Source organism: Pinus tabuliformis, chromosome 6 (genome assembly GCF_031772625.1).
Source record: "Pinus tabuliformis cultivar Carrire ecotype Pingquan chromosome 6, CPIR1, whole genome shotgun sequence".
Classification (NCBI taxonomy): domain Eukaryota; kingdom Viridiplantae; phylum Streptophyta; class Pinopsida; order Pinales; family Pinaceae; genus Pinus; species Pinus tabuliformis.
Window position 1 is genome coordinate 1,960,916,645 of NC_142292.1, and position 11,722 is coordinate 1,960,928,366.

At 31.2% G+C, this 11,722-nt stretch overlaps 1 protein-coding gene across 1 annotated transcript; it reads right to left on the reverse strand.

Moving 5' to 3' along the window:
* Positions 1-1,153: 1,153 nt before the first annotated feature.
* On the reverse strand, positions 1,154-3,073 carry LOC149267016 (uncharacterized). The gene is made up of 4 exons (XM_089397877.1): positions 2,221-3,073; positions 1,932-2,024; positions 1,770-1,837; positions 1,154-1,486 (listed from the first exon to the last, which is right to left on the reverse strand). Exons 1-4 carry the CDS (start codon positions 2,857-2,859, stop codon positions 1,369-1,371), a joined length of 918 nt encoding a protein of 305 aa, XP_089254003.1. The 5' UTR covers positions 2,860-3,073; the 3' UTR covers positions 1,154-1,368.
* Positions 3,074-11,722: the final 8,649 nt, after the last annotated feature.

Consider the following 11,722-nt stretch of genomic DNA (forward strand, 5'->3'; position numbering starts at 1 on the left):
AAATGGCTCATAGCAGAATGGGAGGAGGATATAAATCACCAAGTGAGCATGGAGGCAGCTGATATGGAGGATTGGAAGCTCCTGGTTTTAGATCCGGGACACACCAGAGGACGAGAGACGCAATACAAGCAGACCCTATATCTGTATTGGCTTATGAAATGCCTCCTTGGCAAGGCCATGGAACAAATTTGGACCACTACTCTCTAGGATTTTCAAAATTACAAACAGGATTTTTCTAATTACAAACAAGATTTTCAAAAGATGCAATTCCAATTGCAAACACAGGATGGTCGTCTGGGCTATATTGAGAAATATTTCCCATGCCTGTTCTCCCACACTGAGCTACTAAACTCCAGCGCGAAAGATCCAACCCTAGTTACATCAGCATTTGCCAAGCAGGAGGACTAGCATGGTGGCTCTTAGTTATTTTTTGATTAGTTTTCATGGTGATAACTTTTAATTTAAGTTTGCAGTCATATATATATATATATATATATATATAGACACATGGAATATAGTTGTGGAGATGACAATTAAGTTTATATTGCTTGGAGAGATAGACTAAGTATGTTTTGTTACTGGATGACTTATAATGCTTTTAGGTAGTCAATAGACTTGGTTTCCTGGTGAGAAAATTGAGACCACCTAACAAAGCTTTATGTGGTTGTAACTTGCTTACTTATTTTATAGTGAAAAAAAACTCTACCAAACTTAACACACAAAATGGTGTAATTTATTATTTTAAATTTTAATTTTTTAATTAAAATTTGTAATGAATTTTTTTTGATAAAATTGTGGTTTTAGTAAATAGAAATTATGCGAGAGCATAATAAAATTATATCAATTTCACATGTGGAACTTATAATTTTAACACATTTCACTTTTAAGAAAAAACAAAATGAACCAATCTCACCACGATTTTTTTTCAATACTTTAAAGTAGTGTGCTGACACTACAATGCATAATGTACTAATGCTTTACAGTACAATAATTTAAAGAACCAATAATTTACACACTTAAGGTTGATATCGATATAACTCCTGTCCCATACATCAAACAGCTAATAAATACAGCCTTAAGAAATAATATTAAAATAAAACAACCCAATCATGAATAATTTTATCAGTATACTATAATGTGTTTCAAACCCAGCTGTATATGAATAAGAATAAATTATTAAATAAGCTTGATCACATGCAATTTTCCATACAGTAAAGCGAAATACAGCGCGAAACATTATTATAACCATCCAAACATTACTATGTTGAACCTTGTCCGTATGTCACATTTATTTTATTTTTAAAGCGATATGGTGACAGTTAGGCTCGTTTGTCATACAATTCATTTTCTGTGGCTCCTCCTCTTCACTTAATTCTCCAACTGAAGAAACTCCAGGATCTGCTGGTTCAACTGGGAGGGTTTCTCTAGAGGGAGAACATGCCCACACTCTTTTATCACCACAAGCTTACCCTTCTCTCCAATATGCCTTCAAACATCACAATAGATAACAATTAGGAAATCAAGAACTTGCCTTAAGCAACAGAAAACAATTAGGAAATCAAGAAGTTGCATTAAGGAGCAGAAGACAATTAGGAAATCAAGAAGTTGCATTAAACATCACAATAGAAAACAATTAGGAAATCAAGAAGTTGCATTAAGGAACAGAAAACAATTAGGAAATCAAGAAGTTGCATTAAGGAGCAGAAGACAGTTAGTAAATCAAGAATTTGCATTAAGGCAATTAATAATTTGAGTAGGGGGACTATTACCTTTGTAGAACATAGGCCTCTTCCAGCCTGAAGATTCTATCCTTGTGCCCCCACACTATTAGAACATCCTGCCAGATTTTATGATGGAATTTCAATAAGCGATTTCAAAATTTCAGACATTGGTTGAGATTATGGAATCTAGTATATGGCTAAGAAAGCAACCTGGTTTACTGAAGGGAGTGCCTGCAAACTCTTTGAACCAATCACAGTTGCATGCAAAAGCTCTGCCTTCTGCTCTCTGTTTCTTTCCACAGTCTTTGAAATGTTCAAATTCAAACCATTAAAAGTTAACATTTCCATATAATAATTAGAGAATACCCGCATATAAACATTAACAATGTTGCCTCAAGGTATAAGTGTGCTGAAAAGTTTCAGCACAGTGATATACAGAGATCTTGAAGCATGATGAGACATTGTGGAATTCTGCATTCAGAAATAATGAGCAATATACCTGCAATAAGTCCTTGTATATGAAAGATGGAAGCCACGGCATCCTGTAAAAGCAAAAATTTGCAACTTTCTTCAAGTCTCTAACATTCTTGGGAATAAGTAAGTCCTCAATGTCAGAAGAACCGAATTCTTCGAGAAGAGGGTCGTTTGTCGATGGCGCCATGCAAATTCCAGAGCTCACAATAACCAGGCGACGAACAAGGTTAGGGTATTTGTGCGCCATCCAGAAGGCAACGAAGCCACCGTAGCTATGCCCCACCACGATCACGTTCTCCACTCCGAAATGTTGGAGCATACTTTTGAGACACTCTGCCTGGAAAATCTCAGTGCGCTCAGAGCTTTTGGTTGTGGAGTCCCCGAAGAAAATGAGATCCGGGATGAAGAGATCGAAGCGCTTGCCAAGAGCGCAGATCTGGGTATCCCATCCCGTTAGGCTGTCTGCGCCGAAACCGTGAACTAAAAGGAGAGATGGCCTGCGATTCTCCAAGCTGTGTGGATCGTTCTTCTGTAAAACCCAGCAGTGCAGTGAGGTCCCATTGTTCAACTGTATCTGCTCCGACTTTAAGCCGCGCGAGATCCATTGAGATCTCTTCCACTTTCTGAAGAATTCTACAATACTGAATCCAAAGATTCCCCTCATTTCAACTGCGGATCGATCTTGTCTGCTCGATATCGAAGCGTGGTATAATGTTGTGGCGAGAATGGATGTCGCTTAAAGTAAGGAAGGTTAACTAGGGTCGGGTAGCCTGGTTATACTTTTGCTCAGTCGGAACCGATAATGGATTTGACAGTCGACCGTGATACTGCGACGAAGTTTCGTTCTAATCAGTCTGTAACAAATGAGATCACGGTATCTAGGGAAGGTAACGTGTTGCTTTTTTTTGGCGTTGTCCTATTTCTTGATGTGATGTTATGAATGTGGGCAGATTGGATTATAAAGTGGTTTGTATAATGGGATATTATTTTAAGTATTATGTTTTTATATCGTTAGTGATTAAATTTAAATATGATTATGATTACGAAGTTTTAAAATATTAAATATTATAGTTATTTGTATGAATCATAATTTTTTATAAATTTATTAATAAAAAATTGTAACTTAGTAGTTTGAATTGACTTAACTTGACTTATTATTCTATTATTAATTTTATTTTTTTCATTTTTATTATTTTTTAACTAAGACAACATTATGTTTCGTTATTTTAATGTTTGATGGTGCAATGAATAGTAAGTTATGGCTTGAGTGAATTGTTCAAGCCATGGATATTAAGGCATACATTAAGGCAGTCCATTTAGATAATTTATCCGAAACGTTTTGTAATAATATCAAAGTAGTTAATTACTCAAGTTAATCTACCATGAGAATGATGTATGAGACTCTTTTAATTGTGTGAAAAGAGACCTTTTGTGTATATAATTTTTTTATTACAAAAGGGTCAAGTTCGATTAAGCCAAATGCCATTAAAAGTTTTAAATATGATAATCATTTCAGGGTAGAGCACTTGTTATTCTTCTTCATAATATTCATATGAAAACCAAATTAACCATTTGGGTGAAAATGTAAAGTTGGGTTAGACATTTGTTTTTTTAGTAAAAAAATTATCATTTTTAAAAGTTCTTCAACTTTTGGCAAGGCAAAGCAATTTTTTTGTTTAGAATTTCATTTTACAATAAAAAGAAAACTTGACAGAAAATTTATTAGCTTTCTATTACTAATTTTTTGGAACTTTTTTATTCACATATGTTATATCAATTTAGCAATTGTTTTATTGTGTTTTTTAAAAATCAAGGGATTTATAAAAAGTCATTTTTTGGTACTAGTGTATTCTTTGTTAACTTTGTATTTTTGAAAAAAAATATGTTGCAACAATCTAGACAGACTCTACTTCGATGTGGTTATCTTTATGAAGCCAACTGATGCACATCATAATTACTAGAATTTTTTGAATTTAACCAATATGAAAAAACTACATATTTTGAAGATGTTTAGCATGGTATCAAGTTTCTCAACATATTAGTTGAAAACTAAAAATCTAAAAACCACCCATTACAGAAGACAGACCAAGGTAATGAGCCATAAAATTTTTATTTTTTTTACAGTGTATTTTGGAAGATATAGAATTTTGATTTCAATGAAACATAATGACCTTCAAAATATTTTTGCACACATTTTATTAGAAAATTAATTAAAATTAACAAGTATCTATGAAATTCCATCAAATTTATATCTACTTAAAGTAGATTCAATTATAAAAATGTTGGTATTGATTCCAAAAGTAAATTCACCAAATTTGATGGAGTTTAACTATGTCGGAGTTGGAGAAAGGTGACCAGAGACTATTGCAGACTTGCATGTTAAATTAGTTCGATCAAACTAAAAACACATTCAGTGAGATTTTTGGGTTGAATTTTTAAAGTGATTTTTTTGGTCTAAATTTGGAAAGTGAGTTTTTTTTGCAAGATTTTGAAATTGATTTTTTTGGGGTTGGGTTTTTAAAATCTACATAAATTGAATTATCATGAGAAATCAAAGAAATTGCAAGAGAAAATATGATCGAATAAGAGACGTTGAGGCTTGTAGAAAATACTCAAGAAACTATTACAAAATAAAGAAGGAAGAACACTTAAATATTGAAAGGGCAAATCAATCTCAACTAGAAGTTGAAGCAGGTATGTAAATGTAAATATTATAAATGATATTTAAAATTTAATTAATGTATTGTAAAATTTAATTTTATATTGTGAACTAATTTGAAAAATATTTTGCAATATAAAGAGAGAGAGGTATTCCTCATAACATTGACGATGAGATTCAAAATGTTGAAAGACAAAGTGAAAAAGATAATGAACCAATGATTGATGATGTTGTTGAAGATGTTGAAAGTTCAAGAGATTCAAGTGAGAAAGTTGAATCGCCATTAGGTCTATATATGTATGTATGTATGTATATGTCATGTGTATTATTCAAATTATACATATTTATTAATTTCAATTTCATTCAAACTCTATTTTTTAATTTAATTAGTTAATGAATATTTATACCCATTTACATTTAATTCTCATATGTACAGAGGAAATCAACATTGATGATTAGATGTTATAAAATGTTGACACTGACACATATGGAGATAAAAACGCTGACCATGTTATATGATATCATGTTAAGCTCATTATTGATAAGTTCTTCAAAGATGAAAATGTGATAGTTCAAGCTCAAATTTTGAGAGGTCTCTTAACATCAAAGAAATTAAAAGAAGCCACAACTCTATTGGGTATTCGAAAATCAACGAAAGATAAACAAGTGAAAGAAGATGTGATTCAAAATATAAATAGTGCTTTAAAATCAATTAGAATATTTGGAAAGAAAAGTAATATAGATACATGTGGTTTCATCAAGTACTAAAGAAAATCATTTGGTAAAATCAATGGAAAAAGCATCAAGGACCTCACGAAAAACATTGCACAAACATAGGAAGTTTTGATTGCAAATAGATGTAAATGATAAGCTCGCTTGTTGGACAATTATTTGTAGGTAACCATACAAAGATAGACTTGGAGAATATGTTAAAATAAATAGTATATGAATATTGGATAAAAAATTCATGTGTTTTACCAAAAGCAAGGGATGTGATGCGGCGAAGAATAACACGAAATTAGTATGAAGAACATGCAAAACATATCTTGGACACCACTCAGATAGAGTTGTTCAATAAGTTCATAGAATAGAATCATGGAATTAATGTCTCAATCAATACTTTTGTGCAACAAAAGCCATGGTATTTTAAACCTATCATTGTACCTGACACTTGTTGTTGTCTTTATCATATGGAATTTCAATTATATTATGACACCCTCCTTAATTTTGGTAAAACATTTTGGAAAAAATCACCTCCTCCCACTATCCATGATTTAATATCTGAAATTCTATGTGCAAGAGAAGGTCATGAATTATTTTACCAAAAGAAATGTGTTGGTGGTAAAAAGTGTTATCATTGTGGAAATTTGACGTTAATTCACAACAAATATTATATTGATATAAATGATCAATCATTGTCTAACCTAAAAGTGAAATGGAAGAGATATGAATATATCCATACATTGATTAGTTCAAATAATAATACAAGTGCTAAAAAGATTGATTTACAAGAAGAAGAAATTTCTGTGATAGAGTTTTTGAAGAAATTTGAGACAGAAATTTATAAGTACACCAAGCATTCACATAGAGCTTGATGGAAGGACCTGCAATTCAAAAACTCGTGTGAAATTTTCCCATCAGGGGCCATTTTGTCAGTAGTTGATTTTGCAGAGAATTACACATTTGTTGCACAAAATGAAAGACAGAGTGAATATTATCATTATGACCAAGTCTCTATGCTTGTCCATATTCCATATAAACATGCTGAAGAGAATGTTAATCATATAGAAAGCACCAGTGAGAATCGACATGTTATTAAAGAATATCACTTTTATTTCAGGGATGATTGTACACATGACACACATTTTGTACAACATTGTTTTGATAATATTTATAACCCATTGAAAGGTCATGGAATAAAATTCAATGAACATTGGATATGGTCAGGTAGATGCGCAAGTCAATTCAAATCTTCATGATCATTCTTTTGGTTGTGTCGTCTTCATAAGAAAACCCATGTTAAACATCGTTGGAATTTCTTTGAGACTGGTCATGGAAAATGAGAACATGATGGTGTAGCGGCATGTATCAAATGAGTGCTTCAAAGATATCAAATGGACCACTCTGAAAATCGACTTGTCTCAGCTGAATAAGTTGTTCAATGGTGCGTTGTTGCACTAAGCCATGGGACTAGCCCATTAAGGGAGGTATGGAGGTATGTACATACATACAAATCAAATTGTATATAGTTTTAATATATGATAATTTTTATTAGTTTTCTAATTTTAAACATTTATAAATTATATAGTTTAAACAATATCACAATGGCTATCTTTGATATATAAATTGTATTTTAAATAACATATTTAAATTCTTGTTTGAATTTACTATATGTTTTTTTGGAATATTGGATTCTAAGATGTAGATAAATTGATTACATATGAAGTTGAAACAGTAAAGGGGACTTGAAAATTGCAATCAATTAAAACAAAGGGTTACCGAAATGCGTTTGCATTTGATAAAATAAAAGATTCTTGTTTTTGTCCTGTTTGCATAGAGGACACACAATCCAATGATGTTTGTGAAAATAATATGTATGTAAAAGTTTGGCAACATACAAAACTAAATACAAAGGGGAAAATGCCAGTTGGAAGCTTTGAAGATATGGAATCAAAGGAGACTATAGTATCATCTGAAGGTGATCGAGTTTTTGATCTTGTTAGAGAAGGTAACATGTCAATTTCTTTCAAAGGATATATATATATATACATATGTGTGTTTTATGTTTTTAAAATCACTGCGTATATGTATCTAGATAATAGTTAAAATATAGAGATCTAGAAATAGAAAATAAAATCAAGTCCATGTTGATAAAGGTAATTTCATGTTAATTATGATCTAAATTTACACTTGTTTTATTGTGCAGGAGATGTTTTTGCTGTAGTTGCACCCATTAACAACATAGAAAATGTCAAGTATTATTTGATGCGATGCACTGAACAAAAGATGAAGTTGTTGAAAAACTATGATGATAACGATTTTATATATGAAAGAGGGTCTATTATACTGAAAGGTTATTTTTCCAAGAAAGTCATCAAACCGAGACTAATGTTTACTTTTAAGATTATCAACTCAATGTCATAAGTTGTCAATATAGTCTCTTGGTGTATGCAACACTCATAAAGTTGATAGAAGTTCAATAATAATAAAAAAAATGAAAGTTAAAAAACGGAGAATTTCAAAAGTTGATCATGAATGGATCATTGAGGATGGAATTCAATTAGAATTTTTTTAATTGAACTTCCCAACAATTTCTTCTCCTTGGATTCATCTTTGAGAACATAGAGTTCAAGTACATCGTTAGCCTTTCTTTTTGTGCACTCTTAAGTTGTACATTCTTAAGAATGTGATGATGTGAAAGCGATGTTCATTGGGTCTTATATTGAGTTACAAAGTTATATTTATACTACCTGTTATGTAGGTGTATTGAAGATTTGATGCTACTGATATTATGTTTGCATGCACGATAATTAATTTATATGTATACATTCTCTGGTCTTAAACGTTTCCATACATGAATGCAAAATGTATTAGCCTTTCTATACATGAATGCAAAATGTACATACCATATTTTAAAATGCAATTTTAAGTTATGATTGTTTTATACATCTACATCAAATTATAAGATTCATTCAAATGAAAAATGTACCAGGTTTTGTAATTTGCAGTTTTACTAGATTCATTTTAAATAAATTGACAAAACAACTTTAAACAAAACCTAAAAATCATCTATTAATATTATAAGAATGATTGAATGAAAATGTACCAACTAAATGAAAATTTACTTTCATTTCTACATATTCATGAACTTAAATATGTAATACTTTTAAAAGCATCAAACCATGCATCATGTAAATTATGGGCCATGTTTTATAATGGAAATTTATCTAATATGTTTGTTCATTCAAACAACTTTATATTAAAAGTTAACTATCAACCAACATCCATAGTAGTCTTTCTATACATGAATGAAAAATGTACATACCATATTTTATAATGCAATTTTTATGATTGTTTTATACATCTACATTGAATTAAAAGATTTATTCAAATGCAAAATGTAGCAAATTTGCTTTCATTGTTACATATTCATGAACTTAAATATGTAAAACCTTTAAGCATCAAACCATGCATTATGCAAATTGTACCATGTTTTATAATGCAATTTTATAGTATGTTTGTGCATTCAAGAAAATTTATATTAAAAGTTAACTATCAACCGACATCCATATTAGCCTTTCTATACATGAATGCAAAATTCACATGTACCATATTTTATAATGAAATTTTTATGATTCTTTTAGAAATCTACACCTAATTATCAGATTCATTCAAATGAAAAATGTACCATGTTTTGTAATTTGCAATTTTAATAGATTCATTTTAAATAACAAATGAAAAAACAACTTTAAACAAAGCCTAAGAATCATTTACTAACATTATAACAATGATTATGCAAAATGTACTAACTAAATGTAAATTTACTTTCATTGCTACATATTCATAAACTTAAATATGTAAAACCAAGTTTTAAGCATCAAACCATGCATCATGCAAATTGTACCATGCAAAATGTACATAAACTCCAAAATTAGCATGTATTAAATCATAATAAAGAGTTCTAGATTTAAAATATGTCCAAAATTTATATCATTATAAAAGTAAATATATAATAAAAAGTTGTCAAATAAAAATATGCATCAATTCATAATAAAGAGTTTTACTTTAAATATGTCCAAAATTTATATCATGATAAAAGTAAATATAACATAAAAACACTGTTAAATAAAAAGTTGCATCAATTTAGAGAATCTCGCTGAAATATATGATCTATCAACCTCCTTGTGCTCTCGTCTGAATCATGGGTGCCCAGCACAACATGTGTAATTGCATATATACATAAGATTTTATACTTTAAAATTAAATTTTAATGTTTTAAAATTAAATGAGAATGTAATCAACAATTTTTTTTTTTTTTTAAGTTCAAATTCCATGCAATACCTCATGTTGTTCCCCCCTCCATTGTGCCCTTGTGTTGTTATCCATACATTGTGCCCTCATGTATAAACTGTACAATACATGTGCATGTATATATATTAAAATTTTAAAATTGCACATGAAAATGTATAAACTAGATTAAAATTAAAAAAATTAAGTATCAACTTTTTTCAAATTGTCTAGACGATTCAATCCTTGTAACCAACTAAAGTTTCAAATTCCATGCAATACCTTGTGGTGTTCCCCCCTGCATTTCTCCCACCTGCATGCTGTGTACAATACATGTACATGTATATATTAAAAATTTAAAATTGCACATGGAAATTCATAAATCACAATATTAAAGAAATTGTTACACAATGTTTTCAATTTGTTTAGATGATCCTATCCCCATTGTCGACTCCATCACTAAAGTCCTTTGAGAATGGAAATCGTCTCCACAAACCTAAAATTCGAAAATTTTAAAATTGTAAGATAAATCTATCTCATTTTTTAATGAAACTTTCACTTCAATTATAGCAAAACATAAGTGAAATATTCAATACTTGTGACAATCGAATATTTGACACATCTCCTTCTAGGGAGGAAGAGCATGGCGCTATGTCAAAATCATCACACAAAATCAAAATCTATTAAAATTTAATTATATGTACATAATTCTTTCTTTTAAAAATATGTCCTCACAATACCGATATAATAAAAGTAGAATAATAATTGTATCAACATGAACTTTTAAAAAAACTAACAGCTCTCAAAATATCTTGATTGAAACCTAAACCTATGACAGTGATATTATCAAAAATTTCGTTCAATAAACGAGTTAACTGCAAATGGTGAACATATGATACATTTTTGTTAGATTATATCTGATCTAAAATCACTCGTAAATGACCTCAGGGAATTAATAAAGGTATTATAGACTCATGTGCTGGGGTGTGCCTATGTTATTTTATGCAACGGATCGATAAGATTGTGAAATACATAGACACAAAAGCAGTAGAGAAACACAGTAAGCAAACACATAAACACAATAAGATTAATAAGGAGTTCACCCAATCCTCATGGGTTACGTCTCCTGGTCCAGCCTTAAATGGTGGCCTTTCCTATTGTGTCTTAAAGCAGAGTTTTTACAATAAGGAGCTCAATTTGAGTCTCACTTAACAGATGATGATCAATAGGATTGTACTTGGATCCCCCAAGTCTCTAGAGTGCACAGACTCCCCTTACTGAATTTTGACCTCATTGGTCTCAGTGGTATGAGTCCGATTTGGTACTCATTACCGGATAGGTATACACAGAGGAGTTGCTTGAACCTCTCAAGCCTTCTCTGGAGTTCACAAACTCTCGGACTCTCTGATGAGCCCGAAATTTTGGTAACAATTTGGGCTCATTTGGCCTACTTACCTTGCTCAACCCTTCATTTTTTATCACTTATGCATCATTTCTTAGTATATTCGTGTTATTTGTAGGAAGAAGGGCAGTCATTATGCCTACGTAGCTAATACATGATGATTTCAGGTTTTTTGGCATTAAATGGAGCAAAGACCACGCAAATGAAGACAAGGAGACAACCAAGGTGGCATTGCGGGTTTATAGGGAGGTTGTCCACAGCCTTGAATGACCTCCCTCGTGATCTCCACCCCAACTCCGAGCTCCAACAGCTAGCACCACCGAGCTAGAAGGCAACCAACGGATTCTACAGGAACAGCAGTTCACTTTCAGTTGGACAGCCAAGCCCCACTAATTGAGGAGGCCAGCTTGGCCCTCATCATGTATAAATATTAAGGTTGTTGCCTTCGATGAGACTCTT

Excerpts from the sequence above, each read along its gene's own strand:
- LOC149267016 (XM_089397877.1), bottom strand. The coding sequence starts at position 2,859 with ATGAGGGGAATCTTTGGATTCAGTATTGTAGAATTCTTCAGAAAGTGG. Across the intron at positions 1,838-1,931 it reads CACTCCCTTCAGTAAACCAG|GATGTTCTAATAGTGTGGGG; the intron begins GTTGCTTTCTTA and ends AAAATCTGGCAG. Across the intron at positions 1,487-1,769 it reads GAGGCCTATGTTCTACAAAG|GCATATTGGAGAGAAGGGTA; the intron begins GTAATAGTCCCC and ends TGATGTTTGAAG.